The sequence below is a fragment of the Glandiceps talaboti genome, chromosome 5, assembly GCF_964340395.1.
Source record: "Glandiceps talaboti chromosome 5, keGlaTala1.1, whole genome shotgun sequence".
NCBI lineage: Eukaryota > Metazoa > Hemichordata > Enteropneusta > Spengelidae > Glandiceps > Glandiceps talaboti.
Genome location: NC_135553.1, coordinates 19,654,849 through 19,676,738, shown reverse-complemented (window position 1 = coordinate 19,676,738; position 21,890 = coordinate 19,654,849). Strand labels below are relative to the sequence as shown.

Here is a 21,890-nt window from a genome sequence, read left to right as displayed (position 1 = left end):
GAAATTCATACCCTATACAAATACATACTAGTACTGCATGGCTTCACAACACCTCTACTTTCCAGCCACTCTTTGTTTGTAGTTAGTATACAAATCGTTATTCGACACGCATGACCTTTAACCCCATCTGTACCAGATGTACGATTTTGAATCTCATATATACCAGTACCTGAGGTATTATGCATGTGAACAGGAATCCTTGACCTATATATGATTGCACCACATTCAACCACTTGTCATGTTACAAAACAGGCAGTCAATATCTCTTAAATGTGTCAATTCAAAGTGTCATTTTCCCCAAAATGTTGGAAAGCATAGAATCATATAGTATTTGTTTGTGATTCCAATATTTTGTAACGTTACTTATGCACATGACCAAATTGTCACACACTTCAACTGAGACCCTATTTTTAGCCAAGGTCAGTGTCCAAACTTAAATTTACTTTTGAGCAGTGTGATAGAGGTTTTCCACTCTACACAAAGAGGCTTGGTAGCCGAGTATAAGTTATTTTTTAAATCTTTTGGGACCAAAAAATGATATTAAAATGTCATACCCCAGTCATTGTGTCACAGACATTGTATTAATACAGTAACAACCAATGCAAACACATTTACTGGTTTCTGATCGTTTCAACTTTAATTTCTCATCTTGGAAAGAATTACTTACCAGACAAGTTCTGTATGTGAGGAGACTGAAAAATCCACATGATATATCAATTGAAAATGTCATTTAAAATACATTTGCTCTTTGCATCTTTGATTTAGGTCAAATTAGTGTTGTGTTGTAAATTAAAAATCAATCAATCACCTATGTTCAATTGTTCATTCTCGCATATTGCTCCGAAACTACTGAACTCCTTGCCACCTTGAAATTGGGGCGCAATCATCAAGCTGTCAAGCCTCCAGCCTAGATTGTCTTAAAACAAAACTGAAGACTTATTTACTCACCAAAGCATATAGTGTGCTGTAGCCCTGATCAGCACTACTAAACAAAACATTGCTCTGGAGATTGGTGCTATAGAAATTTTGATTGATTGAAATTAAAACCACACTAAAATATGAATTACTTGATAAAACATTGAACTGCATTAAATGCAAATCATTTCTCAGCTTGTCAATAATGTTATGATACTGAAATTTTATTTCAGTACAGAAGTAACGTTCTTCAAAACTTGAGATGAAAGACAATTTTTTGCATGTGTAGCATAAAAATGACGAAAAACCAAATAACATTCATGTCTGAAAAACATTAGTTTCAGAAAAACATTGGTTTCAAAATCACTCAATCATGCAAAGTTTCTGCCAATATAAGTAGTGTTACTGCAATTAATAGACGTATACAACAAGATTTCAATAGTACAAACTCTGCGCCTAGGCCTAAAAAAAAATTGTTTGGTTCCGCTTACCCGACCCCACCTAGTTTTTCACACCTAAACTTTTTTTTTACGTATTGGCGAGAAAAATAATAAAATTGTGAAAATTGTGATGTCTCATAAGAAATAGTTGATGGGAAAACTGACATCAACTGAAAAAGACAATATAAAACTGTTCTTCCAATCTGTAATGGCTGTACATCTGATCTGAGAAGAAACAAATAACACAGAGACCATTTGGAAAACAACTACCTGAATTAGGCACTCATATATGAAAAACAAAATAAAAGATCTACCAACCCCACCTATTCTAAAATTGAGTGTAATCAGAACCACACATTTTTTTTTTGTTAGGCCTTATGCCCTTTAAACCTGATTGTTTTTTGGGGGGTTTCTTGTTAGGTGTTTTGTTTTGTTTTGTTTTTTGGGTGTTTTAATTACCATAATTATGGAAAATAGTGACAACTATATCTTATGATTATTTCAAATATCAATCTCCCTTTGTGGTTTTACTCCCGACGAGAGGATAATTTTCAACTTCTCCCAGAACACCAGCTGTTTTTCAGGCTTATCCTCAGGCCATTCTAAGTATGCTTTACGCTTCATTAATTTATGCATTTTCTCGTACTTGTTCAGTTTATTCCCAGGCACTTTTTTCAGAACTATGAGGACGAGTACATCTTTATTGTCATCCAAAAGACTATGCTTGGCCATATTCTGTTCATATGTACATTTTTCATCATTGAGATAGTTTTCCGATAGAAGACAGAGAGTCTTTCTGCTTTTCTCAATGTTATCTGCAATTTTGTCCAGTTGGACTCCTGGTGTAAAGTCTCTTTCCCTGTAACACAGTTTGAAGTTCGGAGGATTACACTCTTCAATCTTTGGAAGAAGGTGCTGCTCTATCCAATTCTTGTCTATATCACTGTATGATATGTAGGCATCATATAGGTAAGCATCGTTTATTCCTTCCATTTGTTCATAATCTTTATAACGTGCACGTAACTTTACTCTTAAACAGCAAAATTGACAATACCAACGATATCTGATGGTAGAGGCCACCACAATTATTATTGCAACAGAGACACTTATTATAATTGAACATGCCCATATTGGAAGCACGTGGTCACATTCCCAAGGGGAGGGGTGATAAGAGAGAAGGAGATGTTTGTGTAAAGATGGGGGTGAGAAACACTCGTATTTCTCAACTCCTACAACATCTGCTGTTGTAGTATCCAACCATTTTCTGAACCACTCCAAGTCACAGGTACATGAGAAAGGGTTAAAGTTTACATTTAAAACCTTTAGGGATTTCAAAAAGGGTGCAATGTTTGTATGATTAACAACCGTTATCATATTGTTGTCAAGTTCCAACTTCTCGAGTTTCTTTGTATCGTTGAAAAGTCCAACAGGTAGAAAGTTGATTTGGTTGTACTGTAGGGCAAGATATATCAGCGATGACATTTTCTTGAAGGCATCCTCTGGGATATTGTCAAAACCATTCCAACCAAGGTGAAGATTTTGCATCTTAGAAAGACCGTCAAACATAAGTACTGGTCCACCAGGATGAGATGTTTGCCATAACCCCTTTAAGTTGTTATGTTGAAGATACAGCGTGTCAAGAGACCGCAAACCAGCAAAGGTGTCCTTTGCAATTGAATCTATGTTATTATTGCTTAGGTCCAGAGTCTGTAAAGCAGAAAGGTTCTGGAATGATGACGGAGAAGAATCCACAGCACTCAAAGAATTTGAATTCAAGTACAAGTATTTCAGTGTTCGTAGATGACTGAAAGCGTTTGGACCGAGACTATTCATATGCTTGCAGACATAATTCTTCGTACCTAAATCAATGCGTTCTATTTTTGACATTCCTATAAAGTTATCGGATACTACAATAGGTTGACATATCTTATTGCCGTACAAATTTAGTTCCAGTAAGTTTCCAAGTCCATTGAATGCTCCAGGCTGTATAGATGTGATCACATTGTTTCTTATGTAGAGATATTTCAATGGTAAGGTTGCCATGCCTGCAAACATGTTAGTCATTAAAACAGTTAATGCATTATTGTTCAGAGAAAGACTAACGATAGACTCCAGTTCTTTGAAAGCGTCTTTCTCAAAATGGTGCAGGGAATTATCATCAAGAGTTAGGTATTGGAGATTTCCTAAACCTCGGAAAGCTGCATAGTTGGTGAGAACAGTGATATTGTTGTCTGATAAGTCCAAGGATGTCAAATTCTCTGAATTGAAACCTTCAAACATGTCTGTACCTATTGTTTGCAAACCCATTGTCCTCATAACAAGCCTCTCCAAATGTAAACCTTTCAGTTGGTCAACAAGTTTTTTGACTGAAGTCAATATATTTTTGGGGAAGCTTCCACTTACATTAAGTACTTTTACTTTTCTAATAGCCTGGAAAACCCCTTCATCGATATCTGTGATTTGATTGAAAGAAAGATCCAACACACTGAGATTGGCCATTCCAAGTCCAGCAAACTCCCCTGTTCTCAAACCCTCTAAACTGTTCCTTGACAAGTTCAACATTTCCAGCTTTGACATGTTCACATCCTTGCCAAAATCTACCGACTCAAGTCTGTTTTCTGCGACACTGAGATACTGGATTTGATGCGCTTCAGTCAGCATACCAGTTGGCATATTCTTCATCCTGTTGTGTGCCAGGTCTAACATAGTAAGATTCTTGAGTGGCGCAAACACTCTAGATGTTAAAGATTTGCCTATTTCATTATGACTTAGTAACAGTGTCTTTAAACGAAGAGTTGAATCAAAGGCATTGTCTTCTATTCGAGATATGCTATTGTAAGAGAGATCTACATACTCAAGGTTTGGAAGACTTTTGAAAGAGTTATCTATAATTCTTGGGAGTGTGTTATGACTAAGTATGAGCACCTTGGTTGATTGTGGTAATCCTTGTGGCACTTCTCGTAGTGATTTGTGACTGCAGTCTACGGTGAATTTATCAAATTTACACACAGTTTGTGGTTGGAATTGAGCACAATTTGTGCATCTCACAAGGCACATAAGTAGTGTTATTAATAGATAACTCATGATGTAGTCCAACAGTTGTCTCGAACACCCCTGCTGTTATTGGTTCCAAGTTGGGTTTGAATTCTTCAAGCCAGTCAAGCCACCTTGTAAAATTTGGCTACCATGAAACTTAATTGAACAGTCCTAGCTGTCACGCTATCTCTGAATCTTTGCTGAGAACTCTTTGAGGTGGAGTCTATAGACAGCCTTCAGTAGGATGCAAGTAATTTTCCTTTACTTTACATCTGAAGAATCTGGAATAAAAGTAACAGGATTTTTAAATAAATGTGGGGGGGGGGGGGCATTTTAGTTCTCATCCTACAAAATCAATTTTACTTTTAATGGTTGCTTTGTACCACTATAATGCAAACATTTCTTTAAAAACTGGAAGAATTCAGAAATGGAAGAATTTTTGCTATATAGTAACTGCATGGCACTAAAATAAAGAAAAGTCACTGAAGTGTCAACAAAAGAACTATTCTTTAAACACTACATACTTGCTGTATATTCATAGCACTACATACTGACTTTGTATTCATAGCACTACTAATACTACTACATACTGATTTGAAGTTGATTGTGTGGTTTGAAGCAATGATCAATTTTAGCCAATTTAGTTTTTAAAAAAAGGGGGCGGGGGTGTCTGAGGCCTAAGTATAATAATTTAGTTGATTATCCTCCATTGAACTATTGATCTCACCATTAAGGCTAAAAGCATATAATCTGTTCAAAGGTCAATCAAGTCTATCTCAGTCCATTCCAGGTAACTTATGATGAGTGGAGTGAGAGGTCAATAGTTGCAGAATATTTCCAATTTTCCCTTTGTGAATATGCTTGAACATTTCATGAAATAGATTATTATGTGATAAAAGTGAAAAACAAATGGTTTTCAACCAAACAATTGCTGGATTGAATAAAAGCCTTTGGCAAAGCACATTTGAAATCAGTGTGTTTCGATTGTTCCTTGTCACTGATAACCACATTTGTTTCAACCATGATAACTTCATTTTATATTTCCCTATTTTGTATTTGGTTTTCTATATGATTTTCCATTTATTATTTACGTGTAGCATTGGTTGCATGTATGGTTGTCAGCAAACACCAATGCTTAGTCTCATTGTCACCTCTAGATAAATCTGTTATCATGGGTCACCTGACCTATCAGGTGTCAGACTTCCAGTATAAGGTATCAGACTTCCATTGTCTATCTATTGTGTGCATTCAGACGATGTGTCACAATAGTACAGATAAGCCCCATAAACCATTCAAAACCATGGATGTATTTAGGGGAGATCTTTTACATCCATGATATAACGAAATACTGTACATGCCAATAATTATAATTGACTTAACTCCTACTCAAACGATAATCACCCCGGGTAATGAACATGTGGTCTGATGGAAATAGTTTATGTGTGAGATACAGATCTATAGCTTGTCTGGGGTTGTCTTCCCACTTTCGTTTTGTGCCTGGCAATACTATAGTCAGTCTACACATAAATTCAGGAAGCCTTTTGTACCGTTTGCCATCTTGAAATGTTATTTACATACATATAGGATGCATGTTATGCCTCATTTAAAAGATTTCGCCAAAACTGTAATATTTAACCCATATACAGAAAAACAAAACGGACAGCCTACCTAGTAGCTGGCGACATATGCTTACAAATGCCACTCATGACAACCTCCCGGGGGGCAACCTCTGTATGTTCTCGATCGTTCTGAGCATAGAAGTTCTTAGCCTGGAATCCATGCAGATTGGGATTTTAAAGTTTGCTGTCCAATCACGATTTAAGCAAAATTGAAAATCCCAAGCCGCATAGATTCCAGGCTAGGAGGTTCTGAAAAGGCAAGTGGCCAAGCAAATGCAAACAATATAGTACTAGCAAAAATGGCCAGCGTGATGGTGTAGTCAAAATATTTGTAAACGCATAACGTGAAGTACTCTTATGATTAAAATCACAGACACTTGTTTCCCGAGATATGTATCAGACCATGTCTAAAAATTATATCTGAATATGATAAAATGTCGATAATATCACGTTATTTCGCGGTGGGTGGACTTGCGCGATCATAGAATTTTGAAACAAGTGTAATTTTACGCCTTTCATATACAGTTCGAATACGACAATATTGTCGACATTATCGACATTTGTTATTGTATTCTGATAGAAATGTTCTGATACATTTCTCGGGGAACAAGTGACTAGCGCTCTGGCTAAATTTACATCGCCCTACCTCCAAGTCCAATGTGACGTGGGTCCAGACTCCAACAGTAAATACCATCATGGTGTTTCGATAACACGCACGAGCTGAACTGACGTTACGAACCAAGCACGAGGTAAGTCATCGGTGTGCTAAATACCACCGAAAATGATCGGATAAACCACGTTTGATACAGGTGCATGTCACACAGTCAGTCCAACCCCCACATTTCAATATCACTGTCCAAATGTTATGCTCAAACCCGTTAGGCGATATGCAAATAATATGTGCAGACACTACAGTATTTGCGTCATCATGACCGAACGATTGCTCACACTGAATGGAGAGGGTACGTACCGTCACCAGCATGTTTATCTGTTACATTATATCAATTATCCACAGACAAATTTAAACTATTTACAAGCTGCTTTCATTTTCAACAGAAAACTACCTATTTCTACCCATATATAAATTGAAAGGTCTTTTTATTTCACAGACTTATATACTACACACTTTGCTGACGCGACATTTGACAACCCATGTAATAATAGTATAGGCCAAATGGGGAAACCCCAATGAGGTCACCACTTTGCAAGGGCGTGTGCGTCGTTCTAGCCCAGACCAGATTCATTGGAAATGTATGTAATTTCTAAGAATACATCATAAAAAAATCCATCGGTGGAGTTCAATGGAATGGGACATGGTAGGATGAATAGATATTTGAAATTCACAAAGTGCAATGATAGGACCCACTGCACTGGACAGAGAGTAGGCCATCGGCGTGTAACAGTGTATCAGAATATGTTCTATCAGAAATTACAATAAAATATCAATAATATTGACGTGTTTAGCCAATTATATGGAAGAGGTAAAATAGCACGTGTTTCTGTGATCGTTCGCGCAAGCGAGTGAGGTGAGTGGACTTGCGCGATCACAGCACCTCGTGTTATTTTACCCATTTCGCATACAATTGGCTAAACACGTCAATATTATCGATATTTTATTATATTCTGACAGTTCTAAGCATACTCTGATACATATCTCGGGAGACAAGTGTCTGTGGAGTAGGCTTGCTGCATTTAAAAGAGTGCAAAAACAGTCAATTGGAAAAATGGCCGGGAGACATCCAACATTCGGCTACTTTGTTTCTGAGAGATGGTTTTATACTAGGGCTAGACCGACTTGGCCAATCAGAGGCCTTGATTTCATTTGGTTATATGGAGCCATAACCCACTCTATCTTTCTTAGGGGTGTAACCTATATTACGCTCAGCACTCAATTTGCATGCAACAAAGTACATGAAATTTTGAAAAAGATCCGTTTGAGCCAATCACGCCTAGTATAAGTAAGATAGACAACTCGTTCGGTAGGGTTATGTGCCATAAAGTCGGGGGCTACACCCCCTCGTTTCACATAACCTTCCCGAACTCGTTGACTATCTATTACATATGTGTGTGTGTGTGTGGTGGGGGGGGGGGGGTAATCTTTTGAGTCTACAAGCTTTAAGTTTAGTGCCAAGAATGACAAGATTATGTTGCAGGTACTGAGAGGTCAAGAGTCAATGTCTGGGCCATGTGTCCTTTTCTATACGAGTACTTAAGTGGAGAAAACCACGAAGTAACCAAAACACTGCATAGGTCAAAGGAGGTAGTTGAACCGTATTTAATTTGATATGCATATGTCTGCTGCAATACTTAAAATATAGGCTGTATATTGGCAAATATCATGTGTTTGAATCTATTACAGATCTTGTAAAAGCTTAGACAAGGATGAACACGCCACTAATTGTACCATAAATTAATAGATACATATATTCAACTTAGCCTGGATAGGATGCTTCCTTCTATACACCAGATCTATACGCATTATCTCCTATGAGTTGACACTGTTCAGCATGTAGTCAAACAATGATGTGTTGTGTATTTTTTCACCCCCCCCCCCCCCGAGAAGTGAACTTTTAAAAAAAAACTTTACCCCTCCCCGTCCTCTGGGCGCCCGATAAGTAAAAAGTATACACTCCCTCAGGCCTATTTAGTACATGCATATGTGTATGCATGTGCTTGATTTCCCAGCTGATATCAGTTACTGGGTCCTTCAACCAAAGCTTATATTATTTCTACCATGTCATACAATGTACTGAGTGGGCGTGAAATCCGGTTTCTCAAGTACAGGTGTTTTGGTGTCAATATTGAAGCATTCAGGGGTTTAGTTTTAGTCCATATACGGTTTACTCTCTCAAAGTACTCATTTCCTGGTGTCATGAAAAATCAAAAGATATATTGCACTGATACGACTTTTGAGATATTGACAAAACACCACCCACAAATGCAAAATGTGCAACCTTAATGTATCCAGATGTCAAGTACGAATGATAGATGTATACCGTGTTTATGTCCATGACTTTATCATCGATTGACTCAAATTTTCAGTTTCTTTCATTTAAATTTTTGTTTAGTGATGTCATTTCAATCGTTTTCCTCCTTAATATGGTAGTAAGTTTTATCCTACGAAGATGTAGCAGTCATCAGCACCATGCAGTCATTTGGTTTGGAATGATAAAATAAGAAGAAATGTGTTTTTTTTTCATTCAGTATTGCAAGAGATGTACCAAGAGTTAACCTGGGTATTAATTAAGGAACTTTACAGGTTACACGCGTACATGGCCGGCGTAGCTTTATTTAGAGCTTTATAATCATTTTTTACCAACCTCACAATGATAAACAAACAAACAAACAAACACACACACACACACACACACACACACACAATATTAATGCAATCCCGGGGATGCAATCATTTGTTACGTAGCATCTAATCAGGATTCCCCCCCCCCCACCTCCCTAAACAGGTAAACTCACACACGAGTTTTGCATATTCTCCTGTGTAATCTGTAATTCGTGCCACACTATCACCTACAAGAACCCTGATAGGGCAGAACAACACACGACATGTATCTTAGGGAGGACTGAGGGAATGGGGGGGGGGGGTAACTTTTTACAAAATTCGCTCTTGGGGGAGGGCCATATTTTAGAAAATGGGATTAGGGGTAGGGTCACATTTTAGTTTGACTCATTGTATTTTTTAACGTTGCATTATTTTGGGATGTGTCATCCCATCGCTGCCACCGGTTCCAAATCCCATTATTGCCATTCGGGTTAGGGTTAAGGTTAGGATGATTCAAGTTGGGGTTAGGTACCATGATATCAGCCTATATCAAACTGCTGCTGATAGCCATGTATGTAATGAATATAGTCAGTTCAAAAGTCTTGTTAAACATTCATGGCTTTTTGAAAGTGAATAATGAATAATAATAACCCCTCAACATCTCGCAAACACTAGTCTCGGTTACGCAGCTTCTTCCCGTTATGGGCTACCTCCACCCCCACTCCCCTCCCCCAGCATAGTCTGGGATAATACAATGTCGCCGATTGTATGGCCCCTCACAACATTTGGGACTGTGATCTGCTGGGAATGTAGTCCTCGACGGCAAGAGGTTGGGTAACCGAGACTACGCAAACACTTGTCTGCGAAAAGTGACACTTGCTGCGAGTATCGTAAAATATCCCATAATAGAGTTCAAAAGGTCAAATAAGAAGTGGTGATGTTTATCGAAATTGTATTTACAGTTTCTCCAACTATTAACTATTCTTCCCGTCAATTCAATTTTTCATCCACTTTTTGGAGGTAGAAATTGTTTATTCTTAAAATGATTTAGTAATTTTACGCATTAATATGGTATGTATTTTGAACGAATTTCAAAGGTGAAACTCACTTTTATAGAAGATCGTTCTTACCCTCCACGCATACAATTAATCTCGAGAAACAGAATATACAAAAATGCAAACACTGTTCATTTTAGCCCTTCATTTATCACAAACTTTATTTTATTTTCAGCAACCCATGCTATGATTGTTTTGTTGTTTATCTCAGTCTCTGATCTCAACATATTGTGTATGTACATTTGTCACATTATTTATAATGTAGCTGAGATTTAGTGATTCTGTTAACATTTGGACATCTGTCGTTTACGATAGTATCCAATTACTCAAATGATATTCATTTTAGCATAAACATATAACTCGTATTTTTCCTACTTTCTCCAAATGTCACAGTTCAAAGGTTTCAACTGACACAAATAAATTGTAACACAAGGGATATTGTGTGTGATGAATTAGCTCTCCTGAAAACAAAGAGAGACTCGCCCAGGCTGAAACGGATTGTCAAATACAATGAATGATTATTTTGTCACTGTGTTTCCTTTCAATCATTTTACTTAAAAGTTACAATCTACAATATACACTGTCAACAATCACTGTGACGTGATCATAAATAGCGCCATCTATAATGAGTGAACAAGGCTGACAGTTTGCATTCGAAAGCTCTCAGCTTATTTATCAAAAGTAAGTTATGTGTACTGGTTAAAATGTTAGTACTCACTGTGAGCCATGTTTAAAGAAAGACTGCAGGCAGCTTGTTTATTGAGATCTAATGTGCCCATCCTCAGTACACATCAAGTAATTAGAATTCTCTGACTTTCTTTCCAAACAAGAAAAATTCAATTGTAACCTTAAATTTCTAAAACATAAGACAAATATGTACATTAAAACATTAAGATGCCACAAAAAGTGTTAAAATTGATATAAAGTATATACCAATCAAGTACGTTACCATGGCTACGGTCCAATTCAAACTTTAAATGTTAAAATGAACGAAAAAAGTTGAATTGTTTTGTTTAAATTTGTTAGTTCGCTTGCTTGCTTGCTTGCTTGCTTGTTTGTTTGTTTGTTTGTTTGTTTGTTTGTTTGTTAGATATATTCTACAACTATTTTTCCATTTTCGAATACTGTCATCAATGAAATAACTATTATTTCATTATTTTAAAACGTAAAAACATCTAAGAGAAAATGTGTTTCACGTAGCTAGCCACTGCCACGGCTACTAAATCTATCAAAGAAGTGTCTCTTTGAAAGTAATATGTTTTACACCTCATTATGAGCATACGCTTGATGTTCAAATATCAATTTCTCTTTGTGGTTCTACACCAGACAAGAGAACATTTTTCAGCCTCTCCCAGAACGCAGGTTGTCTTTCATGATCCTCAGGCCATTCTAAGTAGGCTTTCCGTTTCATCAACTTATGCATTTTCTCATATTTGTTCAACTTGTTCTCCGGCACTTTCTCCAACAGGATGAGGACCAATACGTCCTTATTGTCATCCAACAGCCGATGCATGGCCATATACTGTTCAAACTTACACCACTCACTGTTTAAGTAGCTTTCCGTCACAAGGCACAAGGTCTTTCTGCTGTCCCCGATGCCATCGGCAATATTATCAACAATGGGTTTTCCTGGAATGAAATCCCTTTCACTGAAGCAGAGTTTGAAATTCGGAGGGTCACATTTCTCAAGGTTTGGTAGCAGAAGATTCATCACCCAATCTTCGTCCTTGTCACTGTGCGATATGAAAGCATCGTATTTGTATTCCATGTTCACCCCTTCCAACATCTTGTAATTCTTGTACCTCGCCTTCAACCTCAGCCATACATACTTACAATGCCAACGGTATCTGATACCAATAGCTATCAGCATCATTATGATGACAGATATGCTAATACCGACTCCCCAAACCCACATCGGAATAATGTGGTCGCACTCCCAAGGTGAGGGGTGATATGAAAGAACAGGATGCTTATATAAGGATGGGGGTGAGAAACATTTATACCTCTCAACTCCTACAACATCTGCTGTTGTAGTATCCAACCATTTTCTGAACCACTCCAAGTCACAGGTACATGAGAAGGGATTAAAGTTTACATTTAAAACCTTTAGGGATTTCAAAAAGGGTGCAATATTTGTATGATTAACAACTGTGATCATATTGTTGTCAAGTTCCAACTTCTCAATTTTCTTGGTATCATTGAAAAGTCCAACAGGTAGAAAGTTAATTTGGTTGTTCTGTAGGGCGAGATATGTCAGCGATGACATTTTCTTGAAGGCATCCTCTGGAATATTGTCAAAACCATTCCAACCAAGGTGAAGATTTTGCATCTTAGAAAGACCGTCAAACATAAGTACTGGTCCACCAGGATGAGATGTTTGCCATAACCCCTTTAAGTTGTTATGTTGAAGATACAACGTGTTAAGAGACCGCAAACCAGCAAAGGTGTCCTTTGCAATTGAATCTATGTTATTATTGCTTAGGTCCAGAGTCTGTAAAGCAGAAAGGTTCTGGAACGGAGATGGGGTGGCATCAATTGCATTTAGAGTATTTAAATTCAGGTACAAGTATTTCAGTGTGTGCAACTTACTGAAAACCTTGGGACCTAGGGAAACTTGCTTGTTATGATTATTACCCAAGTCTATACGTTCTATTTTGTTAAGTCCTGCAAAGTCTTCATTTTGGAGAGTGCCCGGATCTATCTTATTGCTGTACAGATCTAGCTCAAGTAGGTTTCCAAGACCATTCAAGGCCCCTGTCTGAACATATGTGATCTTGTTGTACCTAATATAGAGATATGCCAGCGGTACGTTTTTCATACAAGTAAACATGTCACTAAATAATACAGACAATGCATTATTGTTCATAGAAAGGCTAACAACGGACTTCAGTTCTTTGAAAGCGTCTTTCTCAAAGTGGTGTAAGGAGTTACCATCTAGCGTCAGATGTTGGAGATTTTGTAAACCTCGGAAAGGTGAACTGTTGGTGAGGACAGTGATATTGTTGTTCGATAAGTCCAAATATTTCAAATTCTCTGAAGACAAGCTTTCAAAGGTGTCAGCGTCGATTGTTTGCAAGACCATTGTTTTCATGACGAGACTCTGAAGACCCAGACCTTTCAGCTGGTGAGTTAGATGTATTACCAAGTTTAGAGTGTTTTCAGGGAAGCTTCCACTCACGTTTAACGTCTTTAAACTTGTAATACTGTCAAACACACCGTTTTCAATATATGTAATTTTATTGAATGAAAGATCCAACACGTTAAGGGGCGTCTTTCTAAGTCCAGTGAACTGATTTCGTCTTAATCCTGCTATACTGTTTTTGGAGAAGTTCAACACTTCCAGCTTTAAAAGGCTCAAGTCCTTGCTCAAATCGATAGATTCTAGTCTGTTTTCTGCGACACTGAGATACTGGAGACGACTTGCTTCAGTCAGCATACCAGCTGGCATACTCTCCATCCTGTTATGTGCCAGGTCTAACATAGTAAGATTCTTGAGTGGTGAAAACACTCGAGATGTTAAAGATCTACCTATTTCATTATGGCTTAGCAACAGTGTCTGTAAACGAGGAGTTGAATCAAAGGCATTGTCTTCTATTCGAGATATGCTATTGTAGGAGAGATCTACATACTCAAGGTTTGGAAGACTTTTGAAAGAGTTATCTATAATTCGTGGGAGTGTGTTATGACTAAGTATGAGCACCTTGGTTGATTGTGGTAATCCTTGTGGTACTTCTCGTAGTGATTTGTGACTGCAGTCTACGGTGAATTTATCAAATTTACACACTGTTCGTATTGGTAGTTGTTCACAACTCTTACCTCTTATTAGGTACAGAAGTATTGCTATCGAAAGTACACCCATGGTACTTACTGGTAGCGTCATTTGCCTCGCCAGTTTTTGTATAACCTTTGGGAGCATCCCGCTGATTGTCGTCGGTTGTCTATTCTTCTTACGAATCTCCAAACCAGATTGAGAACTGCCCTCCTGGTTATTCTTTATAATTGTTACAGCGTGTGATTTACTGGCATACAAATCAATAAATCTGCCCGGTCATTTTTTAAAACTTCGCCAATCTTGCATCACCCCTTCGATCGCTGTACTGAAAGAAAAGTAATAATATGTAAATTGCGCTGTTTTTTCACAGAAGGGGTGTGATGGCGATGAATACAAGACTTAAGACTTAGTACACCCTCCTGTTTCTTATTTATATATACACGTGATATATGCCTGACGTACTGTAGGGTACGTCATCGGTTTCTAGGTTACATCATGATCAATCTAAGAACATTAATATATTGACATGTTATAGGGGATATGGTTAGTTCATATTGATCACTTTCAAAGTTGTCTCTCTTCGTGTCTTATTTAATTCTTATCACATAGTTATGAGTACTAGCATGTGTATGAACAATGGTTTACTCTGTTTGCTGTAGCTACCTCTTTTCTTACTTCCCGTTTTAACCCACGGTGTTTGTCTCGATCATACAATACACATTGAAAACTTTCATTTTCCCTCTACAATGCAGTTTTGTTTGATGACATCACGGTAATTCAGAGCGAAGAAATTATCAAGCATTACCATATTTGGTTCTGAATCGTGAGATGTGAATTCGATTTTCGTCCACGATTTGCTAATTTTTGAACATTGGCGTTGGCACGATAGGCTCATATATTGAGTACTTTCCAACTTATTATACATAACTATTGTATATACTTTGCAAGTAGCGAAGTATTAACCACGGGGCAAGCTTACCGTGGCGTTTGCTCAGTGCACATCGTCAAATTGTATATCTACATATGAACAAAGAAGCTGTTTCAATGATTATTGCCAATCTAATCGTAGACAGGACCATTGTAAGTTTGATTTCGCGCCCATGTTAACCATAAATCATAACAGTAAGCACCAACTTTCACCCGAATAACTTGCTGCATGTTTTGCATCGTCAAATATTTATGTCAGGTTTCGATTTCACAAGTCAACTTGTGGTTGAGAACAATTTGAAATTTGAACAAATTGACGATGGTTGGGATATTCAATATCAATGGATACTTTTTTTTTCCAATAAATTAAATAAGCTTGATCATTCAATCACTGTGATTTCATTCCCAACAAATCTGATCTCAGCTAAGAAAAACATGAATCGAACACACTGCAACAGCCCCCCCCCCCCCCCGGAAAAGGACTCAATATATGCAACGTTGTAAAAGTGACGGTCTGAGCTATAAGGAAACGCGTGTCAGCCTAAGTGCATTTTTCGCAATCAAAAAAGTAGACTCGGTCTGTGGACAGTCGTCCTGACATTTAAGAATCCGTCTTTGAATAATATTTTTGATGATACATGTAAAGGATTATTAGTTGTATGAATTTGTATTTTCATAACGACTGTCCTCACTTGTAGCATTTATATTGACATATCCGTTCTACAACTTTTTCTACTCACCGCTGCGCTAGCTCTCTCGATCTCACACAGCGCGCGACCTGAGCAATCATTGAGTCAGTAGGGCATAGGGCCAGGGCGCCGTGCCGTGTATGGTTTGTAAATGTAAAGAATATATATATATGTACACGAATATGAATGATAAATAAAATGATACTCCAGAAGCTTTTTAAAAGTAACATGTAATCAACACCCGAGCACAGGCTATCAAAAAGAAAGCTAAATTTGAAATACAAATTGAAAGAACGTATTTCTGTTTTCATAGGTTCGAAGAAAACTAAAAAGACAGGTGTTGATTTTGAAACAAGAGTCAGTTAATTTAAAAAATATATATATTTTTAAATTCCCATTTTCGAGAAGAATTTTTCCCCTAGTTATTTGTAACTAAGAAGTAATTGCACGTTAATTGTTGTATAACTGTTTGGCAAATGAAGCAGGGAGGAATTTTTATATTGCCACGAAAAGCCTGAAATGCAGTTATTTCGAACAATTTTTTCATCCTAACGAACCAGAGGCCAACTCAGATCATATTGTAAATACTGAATGGAAATGCTAGTAATAGGTAGGGCAGAGTTTTTCCCCACTCGCTCCGTGTTATCCATCGTATTATTTAGACGGCGTTTGCAAAGTTCTCTAATCGTATATTGACTTTTTTTTTGAAGATTCGTGACGTTTTCAGTCATGCTACTACGATATAATTTATGCATGCATGCATCTTTGATCGTAATTCAGGGACAGTTTAGTCAAATCTGAGTAAGCCTGGTGTGAGTACAGTAGTGGAATACATACATTGTTGCAGCAACCTCAATTTGCACGATCCCTAATTCATACGCTGACGTATGAAGAAATGTTTCATGTTTGATGGGAAAAAAAATTCATGCAACGAATGAAAGTTGTTAGTATTTGATGCTAGGATTTTAAAATATCACCTACCTCCCTCGACAAATTAATTTGTCCGACTGCGTGCATCCCAAACTTTTACGGTGTATGAGGCAGCAGTCATGTGCTGGCGCCGGTCGTTCACAACCGGATGGGAGAACTCTGTCAGCTATGTCACCCTTTGTGACTGTACCATTTTAAGATTAGGGAGGGAATGCATACTACCTTCGACACATACACGCTTTCAGCCGTAGTTGTGTAAGCTTACACTTAAAAAGTTTACGCATAAGACGATGTCGATATGAAAATTGTTTGTAAATCGACGTGAATGTCTCGCCAGATCACAAAAAAACTGTACTTTGTACAGTGCCGTTTTGACATTTGAAGCATGTACCAACCCGTGTAATAATGGGTATTGACCTGTGCGGGAAATCCCAGATCCATATATGAGGCAATGCAATAAGTCTGGGTATCGGGTATCACGTAGACATTTATAATTAAATTAAATCTGCCCATGTTATCAATACCAGGAGTACGTAGCGAAAATTCCGTCGAAAACACGAGACGAAGCAGGAAAGGATAGCAAAGTAAAAGCAAAGCTACGGAAATGTTTCCGGAATGTAGGCCGAACACTTTGGGGTCATGATAGCTGGTTGGTATAATGTCAGGTTATAGTCCAAATATCGAAGAACACGTGTACAGTGAATACTCCGAACATTCGTCTTCCCGGTAAAATGTTTTATCTCCATATATATCCTACAATGACATACCCACCTGAAAATCGATAACACTTATTCTCATTTATATTTTCGGTTTATTTGAGGGTCTCTGGCGTACTGATCATGAATTAAAATCGCAAGAATGAATTTTAAAAATTCATATCTATTTACGGCGTAAAATTTCAAAGGGTGGCTAGCGTATATCTGTAGTTTTCCGTATTGAAGTTTATGAAGCGCATAGCTAACTTCCGAAGTTATCCGAATAAGATCGACATTTAACGAAAGCTGTGATTCTTGTGTTGAGCCAAACCTCGAGCTATTGGAATCGTAGTAGGTTTCCAATTTTTTAAAAACTTATAATCGAGTGTGTTTAATGACTTGTTTTGTTGCTGTATACATGTGTGATATTTGCAGTTTTGTAGAATTCATATACGATGAATGAAAAAATATGTAAGCTTATTATAACTTTTTGATATGAAGTTCCTGTAGTGTGCTTCCTGTAAATATCTTTAAAAAGAGAGTTGTGTGATTTGCCAGGGTTCGAAAGACTGAAATGTTAACTTGTATTACTATATTGAAGAGGAACAGTATTAATGGTGGGAACATGTTTACGTTGCTATGATGACCATGTCTTAATCTGAGTTTATAAACAGATTTTATTTCCGCATAGCAATACACACACATACTCCCAACTGGAGGTAATATTTCCATTAGCTGTGTACGATCCAGGGATGTATGTACAATGCGTGAATATATTAGACTACAAAACACGTGGGTCGTCCAACAATGCTACTCCCACGTACAAGGAAAACCCAACGTTTGTTTAAAAGGTACACAGTTCCGAGTCTGGGGTATAACTTCTGAGGTGCGTCTAATAAACACGTGGGAGTTGTGCATTCGGATTTTCCACAGAAAGGATGTTTGTTATCGATAGGGCCAAAACAAGTGCCATCTTTCAACAGGCATGATGAAGTTACACCGACTTGTATTCACAGTAGAGAAAGTGGCCAGAAATTACGTCAGTTTACGGAGAACGGAGAACTCCATGTTATAAACATGTATTGTTTATGCATTTAGTTGATTCGCCACTTGAAATGAATGCGATATTGGGATGTACCACAGGTCATCTTGTCAACATTCGTTGTATGAAAAGGGGTATATATCTTTAATCTTTGTTTCAGGGAGACATTTCCAGATATTTTTGTCTTGAATTGAAAGAGATTCATATTTCTATGCCCCTTCCACACAATGAATGTGTTTACATATAAAGGAATTGCGTCATTTATTAGAAACGCTACTATTTTGATATAAAATAGCCCCTTTCTCCGTACGAATGGACCCTTTCGGGGACAGTTGACAATGTCATGTATAAACTGAATATCACTTGATTGAGTTTTGAAAGGGTTGTCGAATTTTCACGTGTAGCAGACATCTGTGGAGTGCTTTTCAAAAGGGTGGGTAATTGACATATTATATATGCCGTTGGCACACTCCTATTTCTGTTCATTTTCTATGGAATCTCCAACCCATCCGTCCCCGTCCCAATCCTCACCCCCACCTAAGTTTCTATTGAATTCCTTCAAAATGAACAAACGTGAACAATGGTGCTAGAATATAAGAAAGGGGCTCCATCGGATATTCAATAGTTACATTTGTACATTCTTTCACGTGACAACTAAATACTTGTCACCTGGAGAACACTGTACCTATCTAAACAGCGCCACCATAGTTCGAAAGGTGTAATTAAATGACATTATAATTAAACAAAAGGTATAGTGTATAGATAGATGGCGGCCTTACCCTGAGAAAGAATGGAAAACACACAGGCCTACATTACATTCACCATATCAACAAAGAAGTGTCAGCTGAGTAGAAATATATTACAAATTCTAATCATCACATTTTAACCACATTTACCACGTTACTTCGTGTAATAACGTCTCGAGGTGGACCATAAACAATTATCAGCCGGCAATAAGCAGTCTGTAGAATCGATCATGTATGCTCTCCCCATCTTGTAAATTCACGTAACAGAGGAAGCTCTCAACTTGCTATCTAGTTGCTGCCATTGGCTATTCGGATAAACATACGAGTCATGTCTTATTAATCCATAAGAAATGATGCGGATCTTCCAAGATATCCACCGATTCTTCACCGTTCTCCCACGAGATTGTCATCGACCTCAGGCCCATTCATCCCGATTAAGTAAGTGCATTATGGGAATTGTGTTGACATCTTTATTATAGGCCTTGTTGATACTAAGGAATCCCCCTATCAAATACTGCATCATGATGACTCTATTATAAGTTAACAATGATATGTTATCCACCAATATTTTTCTTCGTTCGGCCAAGGAAAATACGAGTGACCTAAGGGGGCCTTTGTCACAACCACTCGTCTAGCGACTCGTAGTGACAACCATTAATTTAGATCACAAGTATTTTAAGCAAAATATAATATTGGACAATAACATAATTATACCAGCTGCAGCGCCAGTAATATCAAAGAAAAATCGGGGAAAGTAATGGCAATTTTGAAGGCATTGACTCATATTTCGAACACAACAGAACCAGTGACGTAGACACGGATTGTCGTGACGTAGAACTACCAGAGTATAGATATTCAATATTTTTGGCTTATGCATGTAATCATTGATGCACATCAAACCCTTTCACCCAAGACAAATTTTACATTCGACAAATTAAACATTCAATATTCCGGGTACTTTGTAGAGATGGTTGAAGATATCACACACATACCTCTTCAATGTGAAATCCGTTCATATGGTACACGTAATTACTTTCACTAATCACACATTGCACGTTCGGTGTTATGGCTTTATTGGAGACTGGTTAGGACAGCGACCCGCAGCTACACTGTATGTACGACCTGCATGCAGTGTGTTGCAAAACTGCGACCTGCGACTTCTAAAAACTGTTTTGCAAGTCACAGGTTGTAGGTCATTGTCCTGACCAGTCTTTCGTAGCAAGATATAACGATATTATACTTTCCATTGACCCGTTAAATTTTAAAAGACAATCTAGAACAAACAAAAAAACACGCCATCCCGATATTCCCCATGCAATCACATTTGTAACAGTAAAGAGGTACATGATATGTAGTAAACCCACGAATATACTACCGTTATTATACCATGAACGAGCCATTTAGAACATAAAAATATGGAATATATACTCCGGTCGTTTTGCGTCACGACAGCGCGCGTCTATGTCACAACAACACGTGTCTACGTCACTGGTTCTGCATTGTTCGAAGTATGAGTCAAGACGTTCAAAATTCCCGTTATTTTCCCCTATTTTTCTTTGATATCACTGACACTGGTATAATTATGTTATTCTCCAATATTCTTCTTCATTCAGACGGATAATACTCATGACCTAAGGGATGTCACTACTCGTCTTGCGACTCGTAGTGACAAAGGCTCTCTAGGTCACTCATATTTTTCTTGGATGAACGAAGACAAATATTAGGGAATAACATCTAAATGTAGCACATTACATATAGCATACGTATATATATATATATATATATATATATATATATATATATATATATATATATATATATATATATATATATATATATATATATATATATATTTATATATATAGGAAGTCAGTGGTAAGATTTATCCGTAGCACAGTGCTCGATACGTCTGCACGCAGAGCGGAGTATATGTTGAGGGTAGAAGAAAATCAAGTCGGGTTTTTCGTCTCTACAAGCCTGTTTCGTGAGTAAATCACTCGTCAGGAGATGTTGATGTACATCAACATCTCCTGACGAGTGATTTACTCACGAAACAGGCTTGTAGAGACGAAAAACCCGACTTGATTTTCTTCTACCCTCAACATATTTATATATATATATATATATATATATATATATATATATATATATATATATATATATATATATATATATATATGTATATATATATATATATATATATATATATATATATAACTCGGTGAGTATCAATCTGCTAAGACAGTGCTCTATACTGCAGTGGCAGAGAGCAATAGAGAGCATCTATCACCTAAACTAAACCCGTTAACTAACGGAACACCAAAGCCCGATATGGAACAACCCGCCAACACCTACTTGTCCGCACCCAATATCTCACACAATAACAACCAACACCTTCACACACACAGCACCAACCCATCAACACATAGACAATAGTGATGATATTTCTATTGTCTACACTCTATATAAGCAGCACAACCAGAGAGTAGAAATCAGTTGTCTGATGATCGCACTATGCGTGAAACTCCGAGTTACAACAAAGAAAGAGTTCCAGAACTATCAAAACTATATATATATATATATATATATGTATATATATATATATATATATATATATATATATATATATATATATATATATATATATACCTTTACAATCAATCGTGTAGACCATAAGGTTTCGTATGTATGTTGCTAACGTTTTAATTAACTGCATAATAATCACTCTGAATTCATTACAACATTAC

At 37.3% G+C, this 21,890-nt stretch overlaps 2 protein-coding genes across 2 annotated transcripts; both read right to left on the bottom strand.

Moving 5' to 3' along the window:
* Positions 1 to 706: 706 nt before the first annotated feature.
* LOC144435603 (toll-like receptor 3) lies at positions 707 to 6,822 on the bottom strand. Its single transcript, XM_078124194.1, has 2 exons — positions 6,657 to 6,822; positions 707 to 4,672 (listed from the first exon to the last, which is right to left on the bottom strand). The coding sequence occupies exon 2, from the start codon at positions 4,437 to 4,439 to the stop codon at positions 1,857 to 1,859; it is 2,583 nt and encodes an 860-aa protein (XP_077980320.1). The 5' UTR covers positions 4,440 to 4,672; positions 6,657 to 6,822; the 3' UTR covers positions 707 to 1,856.
* A 4,811-nt stretch (positions 6,823 to 11,633) lies between these two features.
* On the bottom strand, positions 11,634 to 14,258 carry LOC144435462 (uncharacterized). Its single transcript, XM_078124056.1, has one exon. The coding sequence runs from the start codon at positions 14,256 to 14,258 to the stop codon at positions 11,634 to 11,636; it is 2,625 nt and encodes an 874-aa protein (XP_077980182.1).
* Between the last annotated feature and the right edge of the window lie 7,632 nt (positions 14,259 to 21,890).